The sequence below is a fragment of the Papilio xuthus genome, unplaced genomic scaffold (assembly GCF_000836235.2).
Source record: "Papilio xuthus unplaced genomic scaffold, Pxut_1.1 DF828258.1, whole genome shotgun sequence".
In the NCBI taxonomy this organism is placed as follows: Eukaryota; Metazoa; Arthropoda; class Insecta; order Lepidoptera; family Papilionidae; genus Papilio; species Papilio xuthus.
Genome location: NW_013530391.1, coordinates 1,867,578 through 1,890,815, shown reverse-complemented (window position 1 = coordinate 1,890,815; position 23,238 = coordinate 1,867,578). Strand labels below are relative to the sequence as shown.

The following is a 23,238-nucleotide window of genomic DNA, read 5'->3' as shown; positions in this document are numbered from 1 at the left end:
GAAATTTATGGGTATGCGATTGAAACGATAACACCTAAATGGACGCGTCTTCCGAGCGCCTATCTTAGTGACAAATGTTTGGATTCATTCGCATAGTAAAAGGTGAGTTTGTGTTACTGATGGCCAGTAGCGGCGGCCAGGTTGTGAAACGAATCAGTAATTGTAAAACACTTTTAATACTGAAGATACCTATTGTTTGTTAGTCAAAAAATAATATATTGGTCGAAACCAACGCTCAACTCAAGCTTGTTACTTTAAATAATTTAATTTCACATTATTAAACAAATAAAAATGACAATTTCAATACGTCACTAACAAACAAGGAACAGGATGTTTCCCGTTGGACCATGGAATCCAAACAGTCAACCGACCCAATGGTAAAAATCCCAAAGGGCCGTTTGATCGGTAGGTCTATAGGTTCAACGGGAAACACATATCGAAATCGTTTACTTCTGTGTGTAAAAATAAATAGCGTATTCAGAAATAAAAATTAATTATAATATATTTCTAAGGTTGCCAGTCTTCCTGTAGTCCTGCAGTAGTCTCATGTTGTCGGGCGCCAACTTATTTATAATCCCTTTGAGCCGCCGCTCCTTTGCCATCGCTTTCAATAACCGTTTACTTAATCTTTCAAACTTTCTGACGTAAATAATTCACCCGCACAGGCGGTACATCCTTCTGCCCTTTGAACAGCTTAACCCCATTCTTTTTTCATAAACAAAGATGTAACTGTTCGCTTTTAAGTTGTTACTTTTTCATTGAAATTTTATACAATTTTTGTACCACTTGACATGGATGTCGCCAACAGATGATTAAGAGGGCTAGTTGTAATTTTTTTTTAAATTCCAAAGAGAATGCTTACCAACATGTGAGTTATGTATTGTTAGGAAGAAAATCCGAAAATGTGGCAGTGTATTGACTCAACACTAGCCTTACTAAAATGTCGACGTTTGTGTCTCCTCACGATTAATTCTGACACTGGACTTTGTAACGAAAGCACGTCATTCGCGCCAAAGGATTCTAATTAATAATGTCTAAAAGTATGTTTATAGGAACTACAGGCACATTAGTATTTCGAAGTAGTTTATGTATCGATTTTATATTTTTCGATTTTCTAAGTACAGGGGCGTAACGTTTAACTTTGATTTTGTCTTTATTAAATAGCATAGCATTGCACTGCATAACATAAGGGCATAGATAATTATGCTATATACTATGTGTATATTAAAATACTGTAATATACTTACATGGAGCCCAAGTCCAACAAAACTTGGAGATGACCCTGATACTATATAATAGGTAGGATTATGATAACTACAATTTTTTTTTAATTCTCACTAAATTTAACAAGGAAGTAAAGTACGGAGCCACGATATCTATTCCACGTCGAAGTGACACGATAAAGTGTAAGAAAACAAACTGGCCAGGCTCTCGCACTTGACGAGTAGATATTTTTTTTCTTCTTTCGGACTCAGCTGTTCATACAAATTGTGTTTACGCTATGGGAACTCTGTGACCTTTAGCGATAAACAAAGAGACGGTTGATTTCAACTGTATTATTATAAATATTTAAGTATTTTGTTGCGAGATATAGTTTTGTGTTTGCTGCATGAATATTAATAGATTAGATTAGAGCACCGTCTAACTTCTTTACCTAGAATATCTTTTTTGTGGTTGGATCCATTAATGATAACCATAGATAATAAAAAAGTCTTACGTGATATGAAGGGTTGTAAACTAATGTAACTGTTTCAACGTCCAATAAATTAACTCATCTAACTGTTTATAAAGGTCTTGTGTCTCGATATAGATTAATAATAAATAGTACGGCAACCCTGAGCGACTTTAAAATTAGCAACGCGCCGTGGAATTGATAGGCGCGTAGCGGCGCGGGCGGAAGTCTCCTCTAAAATAACAATCTGCCCACTTGCAGAGCTAACCGGCCACTTCCAGCGCGACTCGCGACCCGCGACTCGGCACTGCCATTACCATTGGCCACTGCTAATAAAAAAAATATGAGAAATAAAAAAAATAACGTTCTGTTTTCAATAATGCAATAACGTCCGGATATTCAAAACAGTCATTTGAAAAGCAAGGTTAATTTAGAAGAGCTAAGAAAACATCTCTTTAATATCAAATGAAAAATATCTACAAAGAAAATTGAGGATTTTATGGTTCTTATATCTAAGACATATTTCTTACTTGTTACCTCGTAGCTCTAAGACGAATGTTATACTCGTATTATTGATAATTAAATCTGATTGTGGGTTGAGCATTCAGCCGTTATTTTCGTAAGGCAAAAATAGTGTACATTTTATTATTCGTACAGATTATAAAATATATAGAGGTATATGTGTTTGTCTGTGGTTTAATATTCTCGATGGTCCGGGTGGGCGTAGAGAATGTGGATATTTCTGGCTATTATCGCTCGCCCACGGCCCACGGGCCCGCTATCGGCAGAAAAATGTTACAAAAATACAACGTCGCAATTCTGTGCTGGTCTTCATCGGGGTTACCTGCTCCACTGACATTGCTTACTATTCCTCCATCGAACTCCCAATTCTTACTACGATTAATCAAACTTTCTCAAACAGTTGAATCTCTATTGTAAGAATATTTGAGGAATTTATTACAGATATTTAGAGCAAGGGTAGTGATAAATGGATTAAAAAACGAGATAAAATAAGCCATAACTGTACTGTAAAATATGTGTCCTAAACCAAAAAAAACTACATATCTACCTATTTACACTGTTCACTGGCTGGTAAATTCATTTATTATTTATGGATTTATTTTGAAATATTTTTTGCGTAAATTGATTAAAGGCATATGCTTAACAACAACTTTAATAAGTCTGCGTCTACCTTATAAAGATAAATTATTTAGATACTTTTTTATTTCCATTTATTACCATATAAAGCAATGATTTCAAAGTAAAAAACACAATTTTATTTCTTTTATTGTACACGTTATCTCCATTACTAATGAATGTTCCTGAGACATAGACTTAATTGAATATATGTGTTCCGAAGAGGTGCATTCTCCACCATTTCCGGTGGTTGTTTACAAAAATATATATATATATATATATACAGAAATATATAGGTATACAATTCGAAGTTGGCGTCCAAACCGGCCACGGCCGGCCGAGATAGTTGGCGCGATTAAAAATCGTTACAACTTCCGTTCGGCTCCGAGACTCGGAGCGAGCCACAGATAAAAAAAGATAAATAAGAAAAATAACATAAAGATCGATACGGCAGAAAGGCGCTACTTGTTTTTTCACTGCAGCTTGAGGCTTGAGGCCATCGGGCGTTTGTGTTGTGCTGGTGTATAATACTCGTTTATAATGCCTGTACACACTGGTTTACAGCTGACCATGATCACAAACTATTATCGTCTTTAACGTAACGACTTACGTATTATTTTACAATGAAAGTCGTTTTACAGTAACATCACAAAATCAAAAGGCAATTACGCCAACATAATTATTTGAGCTTGGTAATAAGTAATTATTCCTATTTAAATGTAGGTTTGGAAGTCGTTTTAATATTAACCACAAAGTAATACGACACAAACTTCATCGGATTTCTATGCTATTGTCAATGTTTTCGTGGGCATTGGAGTAAATCTCCATTGCAAACAGGAAATTAACCTTGGTGTGTCTCCAACATCTTCGGAGATATGCAATTATCATTTATCACGTTTTATATCTTATCGGTAGTCTTTTTGTAAATAAGTTTAATTTGACCGTTTATAAAATTGCATTTCCAGAGAATTTTATTTCTTTGTTGGCACGCATTAATTCAAGATACAAATGAAAAATCGAATTAATAAAACTATAAAGATCCCCTTATTTACATTTTAAAACATTCAATCCTAACGAAACGGTCGGCGTAATGACCACTAATTCCCAATTCCCAAAAACGATAATGTCGGCCGCCGCGGAGCGAATTAACATCACATGATGTCACATATCCGCCTGCATCGACTATAAATCGAATCGGGTTAGGTGTTTTAGTTGGATGCGAGCGCCGATAGAAGATATCGGATTAATAAAAGATGTCGTCGACGAGAGCGGTTGGAACGAGCGGCAATTTCACGAGTGCGCCGTGATAATTAGACGGCGGGCGTGCGTGTGTGCGGGCAGCGGTCGGAGGCGCGGGGCGCGGCGGGCGGGGCGCGGGCGCGGCAGGCCGCTGGTAACTATGCGGCGTAACTCCGGTAGCGGCGCAACAGGTCCGCGGGGCGGCGGGCGGCGGCGGAGGGCCGAGGTGTGGCGGGGGCAGGGGCGTGCGGTAGGAAGCGGCGTGGCGACGCGGCGCACACAGCTACGCCGCGGCAGTGTGCGCCATCCGGTCCGGTGCGCGCGCGCAGCCGCTCCGCCGCGCGCGTGTAGTGGTGCCCGCACCCGCCGTCCGCCGACCGCCGAGCCGATCGATCAATGAGCTCGACATTGGCCGGGCCGCCGCCTGCCGCCTGCATGCAACTCATTGATTAACGCTATGAACGTGGAATTGTTTATTCATTCATGATGAATATTTTTATTTCAAATGAATGTTATTTTATGTTGCATGTATATATTATATCCTATGAGTCGACCTTCTTAAAGCAGACGTATGACGTTATGTCGAACGAAGGTGAGCATAATCGAAAAAATCGACATAACCTAAGGAAAGCAAAGTATTTTAAATGTCATTCTTTATACTGCAAGTATAATATATATATATCATTTGTGTATAGAGCATTTTAATTTTTGGATGAGCTGTGCTATTTATTGATTGACGAAAACGAGTCCTAACCGACCGCGTTGGCCAGTGCGTTCAGCAGATATCAAAACATTAGTCATAAGATAAATATACCTACTTCCGCACTTACGATGCAGATGCTGCCTGAAGATGTGTTACGTAATGCCATCCGCTCTACTGTACCTACTGCACACCTTTATAGACCATAACACGTGTAACAAAATTATTAAAATTAGTATTCAGATACTTATAAATTGAAAAATAGTCCTTGATGCCTTGATATATAATACTTTATTTAACTTTGTTTCAATTACAACGAAAAGGTAACAAGATTTAGTCATCAGTGATTTTCGTATGTTGATTTCTTTTAAATATTGTTTTGTTTTCAGGTACGGTTGCAAGGAAACGACACACAATGTAGGTAAGTAATGTGAAACTTAAACGGAAATTATACTAAATATTACTATGTACAACTCTTGTAGCGATAACAAGGAAAGTCCAATTACAAGAAGCACGTCTGTAAACAAGATTTTGTTTTGGCGGTTGGGAATTCGTGTGACGTCACATCAGTGGAATACAGATTATGGAAACGCTTGCTAATATTTTGGCAGGAAATTCTTACATGATAAAACTTATGTCATTTATTTGACGTCAATTAAACTAATATGACGTCACAAAACTCTAGAGTTTGTAACGTTGAATTCTTCCTAGTAAAGAGCACCTCCTTTAAAAATTACTATAAGCTGGTGAAAATAATATATATGGTTGGTTCTTTATTTTAATTTTAAAGTTGGAATTCGTGTTTATCAAATTTCTTATAGCAGCACTTTATTTTTTCCTCGGTGGTCGGAAAGTCAAAACCTTTGACATGAAAGTTTTTGTCGCATCCCGCATTGTGGCGGGTCGGTCGTGTGTCGAACATTCCGGAGCGGTTGACACAGAAGTGATTAGAAAATTCCTAACGTCTGACGTGTCCAGGACGCTGCGACAATGTTCACTCAAAAAAGCAAAAGTAGCAGTGACAGAGAGTGGAACACCGCTTGCTGCCGTAGGCCAATGACATCACTTTCCACCATCAACACAATACAATACATTCACCCAATATTCTGCTTTACAGCGATGACATAAGACACATTTTAGAGTACACGAAAACCTCTACATGTACGTGCGTTCTTCGCACCTGTAATCCCTCATGTGGGATCGAAGTCATCAGTTGCTGTTAAATTATATACTATGCAAACGAATTTATTTATGACTAGCTGTCGCACGCGACTCCTTCCCCACAGAATTAAAAAAAAACTTAATTAGCAGCCTATACCTATGGCAAATTTCATCGAGATCCGTTTAGCCGTTCTGGTGATACCTTCGAGCAAACATCCATATATAACATTTGCATTTATAATAGTAAGATTTATTTATATGACTTATTAGTGGGATAATGCGGTTGAAAACAAAATGATGGATCTTCAAGTTTGGATATAAAGAAACCGAGAATTTGAATGTAGAAATTTTATTTTATTAAAGTGAATTTGATGTATAATTGCTAACGTTTAAATTAATATTGGAACCGGTTGTTATCTATAATTATATAGGTAATTCTGGTATCCCGAGATCATTTTTAATGCGGCTTCCGATCGATTCTGCGAGAGAACAATCTTCGGATCAGTTCCCACAGTCGAGTTTCTAACGGATTCCGAGAAACGGTGGCGATTTGTACTGAACTATCTTATTAGCTTCAATATAGTGAAATGTTGCCTCTTGAACAGGTTAATTTGATATCTTTCACGGGAAATTAGATGAAATCTCCACTCATATTGATATAACTATCGCTTAAGTTAAATATTTTCAAAATGAATCCGATTGAATGTTACAAAGGAGTCAGGTTTCTTTTTATTTTACTTTAATACTTACGTTCATTTTGTATAGTATACCATACATACAACTTTGTAAAAATATACGATCACTATAAAATAATTTTTAACTTGGTTTTAATAAATACATGACATTACTATACGTTTCTTTTGCTTTTCTTCAAAAAAGAAATCTTGCCACAATAAGAGTTAATCGATTTCATTTTTATTATTTTCCTTTATTAAATCATGAGATAATATTAACACAGCTTTTATTGTGCAAATGGGTTTGTGAAAATAACCATAAACTCTAACAGGGAAGACAATCAAAAATCACAATACAAGTTGAAGTCTATTGAACGGTTCTTAACATATTGATAAGAGATGCTGATATGTGTATTGTTTTTTTTTTTTATTTTTACTAAATGTGTATTAATATACTTAATTGTAAACTGAAGCTCTTCGACAGTCAGATTTTCCTGGCAACAACTGGCAATCAGTTACCGCTGCGGTGACAAAGGGTGTGGTAATTTACGGGCTAGGTGCGCCGCCGTGGGCGAGCGTCGCCCACGCGCCCACGCCACGACCACGCGTAACCACGCAAACTAAACAGTACAATCATGGACAGATGTCAACCATATATGCGCATTACAAGGCCGATTTTTTTATACACTACAACATATAGCGTACATATGATGTTTTCGACCAGTACTTTGTCATATAAAGGGGGATAAAAAATATTTAATAACAAATGATATTAAAAAACAAATGGCAAGAATATCAAAAGCACTTTCTTCTTATCTTAATCAAATTATTTTGAAAATATAAATAGTTTTTGGTTTTTAATAATTTGTCGAAGTGGTCAGTGTCGACGACTGTACATCATCCCACACTCTAGTACGTAATGACGAGTGTATGAATAGCATAGATACGCAGCGACTTCTGATGAACTACACATAGTTAGGACTTGTTATAATCAAATAGTTATTGTGTACCCGCTTCCTGTCAACACAGATTATCTACACGTAAATAAATGTTTACTACAAACTTTGTAGGTTATGTTCACGAATTTTATAAGTATTCTTCGTAAGAACTTTTATCTTAGGTGTACTGTTCTATGTTCAAATAGTAGTAAGCTGAATTCCCGTGCTTGTAATGGATGGTTAGATTTGAATTGGTTTTTTTTAACTGCACTTTGCTAAAGGTTGACTTGGCTCCGATTACATTTAGGAAGTTAGTAAGAACCGATTGCTTTGGAAAACACAGCAAACATATCAAACGATCATCATTTTCAATTTTATTATTAATACATGAGTTCTTAACTTTAAATATATCTAATCGAATATATATTAACGGTTTACATTAAGTAGTAGTATATCTCGATTACGAGGATTGAAAATCAGTGAACCGTAACGTAGCTCGCTCTGGCATTGCCGCTCCACTCTATGTAGTACGCGTGTCATTGCCACGCGAATTTGATCTCTCTGTCTTGTTCTAAAAGCTTAAAATACAGATCACCTTCTTTGGTATTATTGTAATTTCTAGTTTTCACCTAATAGATCAGACTGTCCGATGCAGTTCCTTTTCGAATTAGTAAGGTTAGTTTAGTAACAATAGAACATGATATGTTTATAATTCTATGATTCCTAATATATTGGACTTTTTGTAATTTTTTTCATTTTATTTTTTTTACTGTCATTAACCTAACTCTTTTATCTGTATTGTGGATGAATGCATAGAATCTTTGCCTTTTTAATGTGTTGCAGTATAAAAAAGCTTGTGCATGTGATATACTGTGGCGTCACTAGCTGGCCGCGAGCGTCGCATGTCGAGCTGTAATAAGTCTCGCTGGCTGCGTCGCGTCGCCGAGAGTCGCGCGGGCGCGGACGGCCTCACGGAAGGTCGACCGCCTCGCCGCCTCCGCGCCCTGCCGCCCCCCTTCCACCTCCCCGCACCCCACGCCCTCCGCACGCTACGTGGAATTCATGTAATTGCCTTCAATTAAAATAAGAAGAATTCATACATCGCATGTTCCATCTTCGGCCACACATGACACGTTGCACATGTTGTCACTTTACAGTTTGTCATAAGCCCGTCAATTTGATGACACGCGGCTGGCGCATATGTCAAATTTATTACACCGATAATATCATTGCCAACATCGATTTTTTTAATTACGGTTCATAAAATTATAATATGTATTAACACATTAAAGTATGAAAATAATTAAAAAATATTAAAAGTGTTGGTAGAACAATGTGTTTAATTGCGACCGTTTACGTTAGTTTGTTTATCTGTGGCCGCGGTCTGTCGTCGCACATCGCTGTTGCGAACATCCGCGCCGCGCGTTCGCCGCCCGCCGCCCGGCCTAAGGTCAGCCGCGCCATGAATGGATCGAGCTCCAACGCTCGTCCATTCAACAACATCCTTCATTCTAGCTTTTGTTCTTACGTAACGGTCTCTCATACATATGGCAGATAATACGCACTTTAGATTATGTCTAATTGTTTCATTTGCAACGCGAATGGGCAAATTGGCCATGTAGATTTATATCTAACCACCAAGTCCTGACATTTTGTTTCAATTTATTAATCCAACTTTATAGAGTAACAATTCTAATGATTTGTTAGTGTAAAAGCAACAGTACAACAATGGTCATGAGTTATAAAAATTTCCACTTATTTTGTACAGCGTATGTGTATGTAATATCAGATGAGCTATTGCTCGTTTACGTCTACGATAAAAAATAAGCGGTTTCGAGCTAAGAATATTCGCCTCAACAACGTGTTTTGATTATTTCTCAGAAATTATTTTACTCAGAATAGATAATGTATTGCGGTTTTAAATTCTTAGTATATCAATTAACTTGATACGTTAATTTTCGACGGTTTTCTTATAAATATAGGGGAAAAAGTATATGAATATTACGAACATACATTTAAGCTTATCATTTTAAAATAACCAAGGAATAAGTATAAAATACAAAAAAGAGAATGTCAGCAGATATAAAACTTTATTTTTTAATTATAGTACTTCAACGAACGGAAGAAACATAGCAACAGTAAGCCATTACACGTCGTAACTCTGTGTCGCGTTTCCTTTATCTATGACTGACATCCGGTTTCGTTTTCTAACGGAGACATCGTTAGCTATATTTAATCTGTCTTATGATTTCGAGTAAACAATTTAAACAAATGTTTTATCTAAACAGAATTGCTTATCTTGCTTGTGATTTAGAAACATTCGAAAACAAACGGTTAAAGACAATTTTTATTTTATCAATTTGTTTAATATTATTACAACGGTAGAGCGCGGGCACGTTGTTAGATTTCGCGCCAAATTTTATGTCAGTCGAAAGAGGTTTATTATCGCAAATTACTTTTTATGGCATTCGACGCACTGGCCATGAACATTCGCAACGTTGCATTAGTTGTACCTAGATCTAACATTCTTACTTTTAGGAAACTTCACCTTATCTTATATTTTTTTTTATAAATTTATATAAAACTCACGTGTCACAATTTTCGTTCCCATACTCCTCCGAAACGGCTTGACTGATTCTCATGAAATTTTGTGAGCATATTGAGTAGGTCTGAGAATCGGCCAACATCTATTTTTAATCCCGCGCGGACGAAGTCGCGGGCGACAGCTAGTAGTAGTATAGATTTGAAGAGCTGCTTAGCTTCAACTGGAAGACTTTTCATTCATCCTACAAAAATGGTGCCTTGCTAACGTAAAAATGATAAATATCATGATAATATTAAACATGAATTGTTGTTAGTAATACAATTTTTACGTTACCAGGATATTGTAAATTTTTTACATGAATGAATAAAAAAAAACATGACGTACTATGATAAAATTATGTAATAAATTCAGCGCAAAACGTAAATGTTAATACAATATGTTTCCGAAATGTATTCGTTATGATAAAATCATTCAACACTAAGACATTTACTGAATAAAATCCATTGAAATCGGTGAAAATCTAAATATACGATTGATGTCGACAATTCAAATATTATGTGTATTTTATACGTGGACGTGAATAAAATAAATTATTCGTCTGTATTATGTATGACAAATATTATCAGCAATAAATTTACATGCAATCGAATAAAACGCGCGATAGCACCGTTTGACTCCAGAAGGAAGTTCACAGATAAGGTTAATATTTTCACAAAACAATCGACAATGATTGATAAGAGCTAGCGCCACAATCGCTTTATTGAATATTTATATTCAAAATTAACGCATTAAACACGATTATGTTTTTTTTTATTTTATAAATGTTAAACTTTTTTGGCTGCCAGATATAATGGATATATATATGGAGTTTTTTTTATCTTTTTTTTTCATTTGTAGCAAAGGCAACCAATATTCTTATTGTAGGTATTACTCATATGTACAATTTTGTAATATTATTTTAAATGTAAGTAATATAAGCTGTATTTGTATGAAGATTTCGGAAACTTTGCTGTGACAATATTTGATTATTTCAATTTTATTATTTTTTTATTTATTTATTTTATATAAACAAGGAACTAATATAAATTTACAATATAAACCCATTGCGGGTTTATAGACACTTTGGTACTACGCTTTGAAATGAAACAGTAGGTAAGTTAAATTTTTTTGACAGTAGTTTTAAGACTTTGTTATCAAAAAGCTTAAATATTCTCACTAAACTTTCTTAACACAACTTTCTCGGCAAATAGTTTGAATATATATTTTATATGGGTTTTCAAACTTTTATTACACTTCTACAAAGGAATGGCAGTTTTTGAATGGTGAAATTTATAGTCGTGTTTAGAAGTAAATAAGTCAGTGTCAGATAGGAGCTTTGGTTGTGTTACTTATCGTGCACAGCGACTGTTTATTATTTGTTCAAGTAACCGTGTGTTTCTGAGACTAAAATCTCTGGATAAAACATATCATCGTTATCTTTGAGAAAACTGAGGTAACAATATGTTTCAAACAAGAAAGATCTTGGACTTATATATTATAAACCACGGAATATCTTTTAAACCTAAAGAATTAATTATTAAATTGACGTGTCATATTTCGATTATATTTTGACTGTGTAAAAGTTGAATTGCAGACTGGTAGGCTAATAACAGTGCGACTACCAATGAAATGACTCCTTTACAAGTTGCAGAAATCACGTTTAAAAATTGCAAATTTGTAATTTCGTTCGAGACGCAATTTGCCTGGTACTATTGCCTAGGTAAATAATAAACGGGCGGCGTACAAGATTTGGCGGTGACAGTTGCATGGCTGCAATCTGAGGCGGATGGAAAGCGGGGGCGGAGGCTTCCGCTCGCTCGTGCCTCCCGCCCGCACCTCGCCGCCCGCGCCCTCACCGCTCGCGCGAACCGAATAACAAACGAAACCTGATTTCTATCGAGTGGGACAGCGATCATGGAATCGATTTAACTGTCCAAATACTACCTACTCAATTTTAAGTTAATGAATATGCTCCAACAAAATTATAAGCTTAATAATACAGACGGTATAAAGTTACCTCTCAGTGTTTTACATAGGGATGAGACGTTGACAGTTTTGTAAACACTGGATGTGAAAAAACATCGACCAGTGATTTCTCGCAAACCATACGTTGGCCATGGATATACCATCAGCCAGTATACCGCTGCTTTCAATTAGAACTTAAAAATTTGTCATCAACGCCGACATTTTTTAACATATTTTGTAAAACTGTAGATATTTTTTTAGAGACTTGGGCTACCATGATGCCAGCAGTCATTTTGGTCTGTTTATTTAAAGTTATGAGACATAATTGAACGAGTTTCCAACGAAATATTACTTTGTAGAAAATGAGATGTTGCTGTTTTCGCTTCTTGGCTCGTGCATTCGTTGAAAGAGAACAGTATCAGGACAGATTATGTTGAAATAAAACCTAAGGAGGTACTAAGAAGGCGGTACAAAGCTTATTGTGGTCACGTAACGAGCTCGTTCCTTGAAGCGGCTGCCTTATGTGGATTGTGGCAGAAGGCGAGGGTGTCGTTTTCACTCCGTGTACATATTTAGGAGGGCCATTATCACTGGCATTGTTCCTACTCATTTGGTATCTTGTTTCGTAATCAAAGTCCACATACTTATGTAGGTACAGTGATATACAATTTTTATAACAACTCGAAATTTTGCATGAAACTCTTTGTTTGACATAATTTTATTGACGGGTCGTAACAATACGTACCTTAGTCTATAATAAGCTACAATCTCAGACTTTGTCGTTAATTTTCTTATTGATTTTGCTTTGTAATGCAGAATGTATGTTCTATACAATTAATATTATTCAAAATAACTAGATGTAGTTAAAGTCGTATATTTAAAGACACAGTTTTATTATTTAAGTTGATGATCAACAACAGAATGGAGAGACTCAGGTAGATATTTTTTGTAGGAGCAGCCATTCACGATACTCACTGACCGATTAACTTTTTTGTTCCAACTTCTAATAATTTGTTTCCTCCATTGATTTATACTAACGATAATTCATTGAAGTTCGACCTCATAAGAAAATTTGACCCATACATAATAACAACTGATCAATGTCTCACATCTCCATAGATAGTTTAAATTTTTTGATAAATATTTTTGAAATATACTAATTTTATATTTTTATATCTATACCCAAGCTGAAAACGTTGTTTGGTGTTGAGGAGTAGGCGACAGGCGACAGGCGGCGGTAGTCCGTGTGGCACGCGGCGGCGGTGGCGGCGACGCGCCGTGGCGTTATCGCTCGTCCTTGACACAGAGACAACGCGCACAACGCGCCTTATTGTCGCCGCAACCTTGCGAAAATTACCGTCCGCGATAACAGATGCCGTCTTGGTTCCTCGGCCACGCGCCGCACACCCAGTATCGTAACACGACAATTCGTCAGCTGACATTTCGTAATAGAAAGTCACAGAGCTAGGCCCCGGCTCGTCGCGTGTCGTTTCGCAGGCCCACGCCTACGCGACATCAGCGGGTTCGGCTGCGGCCAGCTCTCAGGGACAGCGTGGTGCGCGGCAGATGAACGAAAGTGCAGTTGCAGGACGAAAGTAGGTGGGGTTGTGCGACTCTTGCCGACCGGAAACCTAATTCCCGGATGCGGCCACGAGGGGCGCGGGGGGCGTGAGCGGTGAGGGCTCGCCGGAAGCTCGATAAACGAGCACATCCGCCGCCGCCCGCGCCGCAAAATTTGGCACCGCCAGCGCTCGCACCCGCTTCCGGCCCGCGCCCCGCCCCGCGCCGCGCGCCGTCGCTCGCCTGCGAAAATAGCGGCCGACCGCTCCGTGTACGCGGTTCATTCAGTATGGCCGCCTTCCATTCATAAAAAGGCGAGGAGCGGGCGGGCGGCGGCGCGGCGGCGGGACGCGGCTCTCCCGCCGACCCGCGCCCGCGCCCGACGCCAGTGCGGAATGTGCCAGCGAACGAAACGGTCGTTTCGTTGGAGCGTAGCGCTAGCGCTCCCGGTTTTCCATTAAAATGTGTATAAGAATAAGTGCAGTGCATCCACACGAGTTCGGAACGGTTGCGAAACACGCCGTAGTCGAGATCGGCGGTAGAAATCAACGGAGAACTTCACCGAGGAAGTGAGTAGCGGCCATATTGCAGTGATAACCGCGCGGCGGGCGGACGAGAATCGAGGCCGGTGCGTGGGCCGCCCCCCGCCCGCGCCAGGTGCCGCGCCGGACCGCGCCGCTCTCGTGAGCCTTCCCGTGGATTTGCGCGCCCGAAATTCGGTGGTTCTGCCGTATTTTTGTGTGTGAGTGAGTCCGGCGCGGGCCCGGCGCGAGCGGCGGCCGGCCGGCGCAGTGCAGTGTGTGGGGCCGCGGCCCGAGTGCCCTGTGTGTGATGTGTGTAGGAGACGTGTGACCGTGGAACGTCTCCGTAAGTACACCCACGGACGTGACGTCCCGGCGACGTCGACAGCGTCCTCGTGTGCCGCTGTCGTGCCGACATTGATACAGTGTAGGACTTCGTTAGAGCGTATAGAAATGCGAGCTAGATATTCCGTGTATTGCCGACCATACGAGTGTGCCGATACCGGTAGGCCGTATGCAGGCACGGTGTGAGCCCTCTCATCAGGCCAACGAACATGAATGAGCGGCGAGGCGTCGTCGGCCGCGCGACAGCACACGTGCAACGCTGTCGCTCGCCCCTGCCCGAAAGAACGTTCTCAAATAATAACTTTAGAATAATCTTTCATTTATTTCATTAAATTGGTTTAAACGATGACCAAAAAGGGCCATGATTATGGGATAGGGAACTCAGTACGCTCTGCCTCATCCGAAACACGGGTTGAATATGATGCTCCATGAGGCTACGAGGAAAAGTTATGTATGTTTCTAAGTTTATGAGAAGTTTAACGATATAATATCAAGCAGTAGCGTTAATGTTTTGAGTTATAGCAACAGCGAGACCAATTTCGACAGTGAGTTGATAACGGTTAACTGCAGATAAGGAATAATAAAATTGTAAACAATACATAACATATCTCTCAACGAACGTTACAAGTGTTTTAAAAGAAAACAAAAAAAACGTTATATTCATTTGTTCTTCTCGATAGCTGTTTCAAATGTTAGAAATACTATATTACACATATAGTTATCTACTAGATATATATACTTGTATTATGTAACTTACGGCGTATAGTATAATAGCATTTCAAACGATAGTAATTTTTATTCATAAAATAAAAAAGCAAATTGTAAATTTAACAGTCCTGTTCAATTTCTTTAGTAGTGCTTTTTCTATTCAAATCAGCGTCCATGGCCACGACTTAAAACACGATAAACTGCTTATCATTTAGCATTTTTAAAATATTATGTGACATTATTTTCTAAGCGTGGGAAATTATTTTTTTTTAAATGGCATCTTTGTATAATTCGTAACCGGATCGATTTTTGTAGATACATTGATATTATCGGGGCATTGACCTCTTGCACAAACATATGCAGCAATCAACTAATTTTTTAACGTTTCTATGAATTGATTTAAATTATTCATAACAAAATTATTATAAGCATTTATACTTCAGCATTCTATCTTTATTAACATTTATTGCAAGTTCCGTACCTTTTTATAAAGTACACTGAAATCTTTTTTTTTGTAATAAAATACGTATTGGAGCATACTCGCACGAACACGTGGATATGCGTAATGTTAGGAAATGATCAGTTTATTACTTACTTTCGTTTCCACTATAAAACCACTCCACCATAAACACATTTTCTCAATCTATGGATTTCTTATTTGTACTAATATAATTAATTAATCGATGAGAGTTAATTATTCTTTCAAAGACATTCAACATATAAATTTGTGTAGACGAGATATTACGAACCAAAACGTACGCTCAAAAAACTACTACTGGTAGAGTTTTGGTTTTCTAGTGACGATTATATCAGATTATGCTTAAAATATTTTAAGGAAAGTGCTCCTAACGTCTGGTCTAATATCCCATTTATATCTCTTTGAAATTGTTATAAAAATAATGCTTAAATCAAGAAATATCAGAAGAAAAGTTCATTAAGGTATATATAAATTTGTAAATATTGATTATTTCGTATAGTTTTTTTTTTATACTTGACAGAGAATATAATAACATCTTGTTATTAGGTTTTTCAATTTAATTAGATTTTTGATTTAATTTAATTTTCTTAAATCATAGAAGATCAGGGATATGCTTTCATAGTAGTATGTTAAACTTACTTTATGATTAATAATGACACTTTAACTTAATTTTTGTGAAAATAAATTGGTGAATTATGAAAAATAACTATTTGCTGAGCTATTTGATATGTGTGAAGTCAACCAACCCTCACTGGACCAGCGTGGTGGACTATGGCCTAGTCACCCCTAACTTAACTCCGAACCCCTCGGTGGGGACGTATAGTGAGCTGTGCTGTAAACATTTTTTTAAATAAAATATTAGCGGATTTTTTGTTTGTAAATTTACTAATATTTCTTGTACCATTCCAATTAAGCTCTAGGCTTGTGTTAGGATATGGTTTACGACAATAGTCGAATGGCAGGATTCGAACTCCCGACCTCGTGATAGGAAATCCGTACCCTTAACCAGTAGACTATTGACGCTTCAATGATTTATTAATTTACTTTCTAGTTTAGTGACTCTATGTCAAAGATTTTATAATGTTAATATTCTTCGTGATAGATTGTGAATTTGATCATATTCCAATCGGACTAATTATTTAAAATGGCGTAGTTTACAATTTACTGACGATTTATAGCAAAACTATTATTATGAAAAATTTACATGTTACACTTGAACAGAAATACTAATATGAAATAACATAAAAAACTATTGGTTAAGCACCAATATCCTCATGGTTATAGGTGCGGATTCCCTAGAGCTTAGTTGGAATGGCACAAGAAATATTAGTATATTTAGGAAAAATCTGGTAATATTTTTATTATTTATTAAGACAAGCCAACAGCATACATATAAAATAGCAGTATAATAAAATGCACACAAACATTATACATATGTGTGCCAATTATATGCATGCACAAAATACGTTAGACGCATTTTTATTCATACAATTTTATAATTTCGATATGTTATTTTTAAATATATACTACTTAATTTATCTGAACAGTTTAAAATATATGTTTAACATAATCGAATAAGACATTCAAAGCAATTATTTTTTATTATATACGCTATTTAGGACAGTTGAAAAACAAATCAATATATACGAACTAACCACTTACAGATCGTGTCCTAAACTGATTACGTAAACTATTAATATTATTTACCACACAAAGTATTCCTACACACAGTACACAGTACCTATGTTTTAGTAATTCTTGGACATTCCTTGTCAATAAAACATAGGCTATACATAGACAATATGTATTTATTATTATTTGTAATTGACTAAAAATGCTTTTTTGGTATTCTTTTGGTTTAATACTACATTAGTATAATAGTTTAAAATGTACTATTTTGTGTCATTTTGACTATTGCCTAATTACTCTAAACTTAAGGTAAGTTCCGAGCCCCTTGGTGAGCATAGGGACGTATAGTGAGCTGATGATGATTTTGGGTCTAAGTTTGTAATAAAGATTAAGATTTGTTATTTCATATCTATTAATTACCAACCTAATAATCTATGTGGTACAATTTAAACATATAGGAATCCAACTGAAATCCTTTCAAATAACTTAAAGTTAAGACTTTAGGCGTTGTTAATATCGTAACGTTTTAATTATTAAAATCAATATATCCTAAATTATATTTATTAGAAAAATTTAACTGCAGATTGTATTGTAATTTTTGTTCCTAATTAATTATCTAGGTATATAATATAATAGTACTAGCGGTTGCCTGCGACTTTGTCTATGCTGAATTTTAAAAGTAACCCATGAAATGCCCGCGTGCACCTTCCCGTCAAAATCGGTCTACTCGTGTCGGAGATTACCCGGAACAAACAACCAATCCGCTAACAATAACGAAGTAACAGCCCGAGCTGAGGCTCCTGACGGAGCCCTCAAGTCTTGTTACTCTTAAATGAGGTTCAGGCTAAGCGCCATCAGCGCCCGGCCACCTCAAGCTCTGTGAAGCTGTAAATGCCTCTACAAGGCAAACAGTGACCGCCCAGTCACAAAAAAAGAACAGACATATAGACTGACAAAATATTTGAAAATGTATTTTTCCATATCAGCAACGCACACATCACAAGTACGAAATATATATTCTCGATATTACATACACTCTTATTTTATTTATATGTATTTACATTAAATACAATAGAAATAGTGAAAGGTATGATTATATATAACGAAAATTCTTATGTACAAATCTATATGTATACTCACAACGCTATGTGATAATGACATATCGTAACGTCATCAGCTCACTATACGTCCCCACTGAGAAGCTCGGAGCCTACCCTAAGTTAGGGTTGATAAGGCCATAGTCAATCACGCTGTCCAAGTGCGGGTTGGTTGACTTCACACATATGTATCGATAAAATCTTCTCAGATATGCGCAGGTTGCATCACGATGTTTTCCTTCATCGTAAGAACTTCGGATAAGTACATATGTAAATCGGAAATCGAAAAAACACATGGTGGGATTCGAACCCAGGTCCTGCCGATTCCAAGTCAAGTGCTTAACCCCTAAGCCACCGACGCTCTAATACTAATATATTTGTAGTTTATATTATATTATTTTACCATAATACACATAAATTATTTGGTGGACTATAATCAAAACCAAAATAAACTAAATAAAATATGCTATCCCATATCAAGCTCTAAATATTGTTAAAAGGTTGATGCAATGATTTCCTAAAATCTTGATATTCCTCCTTAAGTAAAATATTTATTACGTACGCTCATTATATCATACATATACGAAAAAATTTAAAAAGATGAATGGATAAAAAAAAATCGAATATTTACTATAGTTTCGTAGTAGACTGAGTATATAATAATGATAAATTAATCCACATATGATTGAAACCTGTTTTTCGCAAAAATAACCTTATATACGTTGTTATTGTTTCTGGTTGAATACTAGGTAACCATTTTTTTTCCTTTTAATAATTGTAGAATAATTCATGCGTTAAATATCATTCTACTTTCATTCAATACAGTTAAAAAGCTGAATATCTTTAATTCTTCGTGCTTCTGTGGCTGCTTGACTCTACCATAATAATATTATTAAAAGAAAAGCCATATTAAACTGCTTCTGATCCATACTTTTATAACGTAACAAAGATTAAAATCGAATAAACCTTTAAAAATATTTATAATTGAGTAATATGTGGATTATCCAGAAAAAAACTATTATCTATCATATTAATTTAATCTTACTTCTTACTAATATTATAAATGCGATTGTTTAGATGGATGAGATGAATGGATGTATGTTTGCTTGAAGGTATCAACGGAACGGTTGCATAGATCTTGCTGAAATTTGACATAGTTGTAGAACATAGTCTGGATACATAGGATACATATTAAGTTTGTTTTTAATTCCGCGCAGACGGAGTCGCGGGCCACAGCCAGTTAGATATTAAAGAAAGGAAATTGCCTTTAAGAGAAACGTTCTGTGTTCCAATATCTAATAAATTAAATTATTATTAAAAAATATATTATACATATTTTACATAATGTTTGAACTACAATTTTAAGTATAGTTCAATACAAACAAACGTGCATACTTTCACTATATGGTTAATGACCTTTAGAAGGCAAGTGGACTATCTATACAATCATTACTATCAGCAAGATTGTGTCGGCCAATGACCGATGTTTTTGGTCCTTTACCTAACCAATGTTAGCATTCCTAATGATGATTATAATAAACCAAGAAGAGATTAATAGATACGTAACACTCACACCCGTAAACCAGATGAGTAGGCAGAGTTACAAAATATTCTATTATAAAATGTTAGTTGTTTTAGCTTTAAACTAAAGTACTGATTACAAACAGATATATTAAATTTCATTTTTTTTAATTATAAATTTATATATTTATTTATTTGTTAATTCTACTGCTAAATAAAAAGTTAAAAAAAATGGCTAAAATTAGTTTAGACTAGGTATGCTTAACTATGGCTCTAGGGTGATCTTATCGCTAATTACGATCTCTTCTAAGCAACCCAGTTGGTCAGGAGAGGTTTTCATAGTATTCAATATTTAAATCTCAACCTTAAATATATTTAATGTTTTACAGTAGTAATAGCTCGTAGTAAACTTAATACGATCCAAAAGTTTGACAGGGTAATATATATTTTTTTTAATTTGGGATTTAATTTAAATAACGCAATGAACATTTTTAATATAAAGATTACAAGGCGCGTTATTTTCATTATGTTTATTATTTATTTAGTAACATCTATAAATAATCATAATATAAATAAAATTGTTGATAACTATTGTTTTAATGAATACACAACTCTACGTAACTTGATAAAAACGGTGCATAATACGTCCAGTCACAAGTTTTTGCGTACTTTAGATAATTCTAGACTCATAAATCATGTGGGCTTGATTTTAACTAAAGTTGCTATTACAATTGTAATAGGATGGAATTAAATTTTAGTAAAAATAAGCTTTTTTATAGAATCGATAGATGGCGTTATCAATTGTAATAATTAAATTCTTTCTTGATACTAATATTATAAATGCGAATGTTTGGATGTATGTTAGAAGTTATCTCCAGAACGACTACATGGATCTCGCGTAAATTTGGTATAGATTTAGATCAAAATCTGAAAACAAATAAGCTACTAGTTTATTTCTTTTAGTTCCGGGCGGATTTAGTCGCGGGCGACAACCATAGTAGTCATATTATGAAGTACTCTCTACTATTATTAATCGATAAATGGGAATATCGAAGAGTTTTCTTCAACACCTAATACTCGATAATTAGTTCGATTAAGGGCCAGATACAAAAGGCAGTTATTTTAAAAACCGCGCGCATTGTGTGGAAGTCCCGATGACAAATGATACCGCAGCTGGTTGTGTACTATTTTTACATAGTATTTTTTTTTATATAAAATGCTTTATATAGTGTAATGTTAATAGTAGTGTAATGCTTTAAATAGTGAACTAATCCGATGAAACTTTAAATAAAGGATACGTTATAGTGACGTTCGTATGTTTATAAATTTTAGATTTGGAATGAATGTGATAAATAATTAAAATTGATCGTTTTAATTGTTTGTACCACAATCTACTAATACAGTGCCGCGAAATAATACAAGTATTAAGTATCATAATCCCTCTTGAAAATTGTATAATCATTTGATCATTAAATAATAATACGCTACTTGTTACTTCTAAGATAAAAAAAAACTCATCCAGCCTGCGTCATGAACTGTTTGTTCAATTTCGTGTATCTAGTCTAGCTACTGCTAGAGACGTATGAATGAATAATACTGTATGAGACGAATGGTCGAACTATTTTCCATCGAAATCCTCACGTGAATGTTGTAGAAAAACCGCGTAGTTCTAGTGCACATCGTGGTCTTGTTATTTGATCGTGTCTTCGGAAATAAACCGCATTTCGTATTTTTAGTTATCTTTGCCCGAGCTTTGTTAACATTTTGCGTATCGATAATATTCATCAGCATATGATTATTATATTAGTTGTAATCATGTATTTCGGTGAATGCGAGTAAATAAAGCTACAATGTAATGTATTTGTTTGTCTGCAGGTGGGGACGATGAGGGAACAGGAAGGCGACGGCCCGGAGAGCCGTTAGCCGGACTCGATGGACGAGTATGGCGGGCCGGCGGCGCCGCCCCGGCCGCCCAAGCCGGCGGCGCGCGTACACCGCGCGGGGGCCGCGTCCGCCGGGGCCGGCGGGGGCGCGCGGCCCCACGTCTCCCTACTGCGGCCGCGACCCGAGGCGGAGCGCGAACGCAACGCGTACGTGGAGGCGCCGCGCCGCTCGCCGCCGGCGGTGCACAGCTCGACGCACGCGGGCCCGCACGCAGCCTCGCGCCCCCTCAAGCCGGTGACGAGCCAGCCGGGCGCGGACAAGCGGCGCGCGCCCGCCGAGCAGTCAATCGTGTGCGAGGAGTGCGGGCGGTGCCGCTGCGAGCAGTGCGCGCGGCCGCGGCCGCTCCCCTCGCGCTGGCTGTGCGGCTCGTGCCTATGCAGCGCGGAGGCGTGCGTCGACTACGCGTCGTGCATGTGCTGCGTGAAGGCGCTGCTGTACCACTGCGGCGGCGGCGAGGAGGAGGCGCGCGAGCCGTGCGCTTGCGGGCCGCGGCTGTGGTGCGTGGGCGCGCTGGCGCTGCCGCTCCCGTGCCTGTGCCTGTACTGGCCGTTGCGCGCGTGTGCGGCGGCGGGCGCAGCGGCGTACGCGCGCATATCCCGCGCCGGCTGCCGCTGTCCCGCGCCGCGCTCGCACGCGCATCCGCCCTCCAGTATTATCTAGTCGCGCACGCCCGCGCCCTCCGGGCCGCCGCCGCGCACGCGCTGTACAAATATTTATTGGCGCGCGGGCCGGAGCGCGCGGGAGGACGAGAAGCGAAGTGAGTGTGCCGTGTGCCGTGCGCCCAGTGCGGAGGGCCGAGGGCCAGAACGCGCCCCGCGCCCGAGTGATCGTCTGCCTGTAAATATAGCCGTATAGTGTGAATGTACGTGAACGTGTCGCCAAACGCCGAACGCCCAACGCCGAACGCCGCGAGTCTCAAATTTTCTTGAGACCGAAACGTGTCATATAACGCTAACATTAGTATTTTGGATTCAGTGCGAATCCGGAGATGATTAAGAGATGAGATATAAAACATACTTATTAAGATGTAGATAATTTACCATTTATTTATTAACTGAATTTGTATTTATTTGTAAATAAAACGACATTATATTATAAATACGAATGTTTACTACATCTTGTTTGTTTTTTCTGCATCACCTCCCCACCCTTGTCAGAGGAAAGCGTGCGCACGTCGGCCGCGTCCGGCGCACTCCGGATGTGAGGCAGGACGTGCGGTATATGTGAAGCCGCGCGGCGCAGGCGGTGTCCATAGCCGAGCTGTTGGTAGTTGGTACTGAGAGGCGAGCCAAGCGCCGGCTGGCGCGCCACAGCGTGTCGGATGACGAGGCGGCGATAACACAATCGTCTCCGCAATCTTCTTAT

The 23,238-nt window shown here is 37.8% G+C and overlaps 1 protein-coding gene across 3 annotated transcripts in view; it reads left to right on the top strand.

Annotated features, from left to right (window-relative positions):
• The window catches only part of sty (sprouty signaling antagonist), a 31,507-nt gene extending 8,555 nt beyond the window's left edge, over positions 1 to 22,952 (top strand). Inside the window, exons 1-3 of one of the 3 annotated variants that reach the window (XM_013306347.1) lie at positions 4,457 to 4,640; positions 5,138 to 5,169; positions 21,805 to 22,952. In XM_013306347.1, the coding sequence (XP_013161801.1) occupies positions 21,862 to 22,533 (672 nt within the window). In that variant the 5' untranslated portion in view covers positions 4,457 to 4,640; positions 5,138 to 5,169; positions 21,805 to 21,861 and the 3' untranslated portion in view covers positions 22,534 to 22,952. Of the gene's footprint in view, positions 1 to 4,456; positions 4,641 to 5,137; positions 5,170 to 13,986; positions 14,200 to 21,804 lie in introns of those variants that run through there. The other 2 variants (XM_013306346.1, XM_013306345.1) reach the window with 2 other exon arrangements.
• The last annotated feature ends 286 nt before the right edge of the window (positions 22,953 to 23,238 follow it).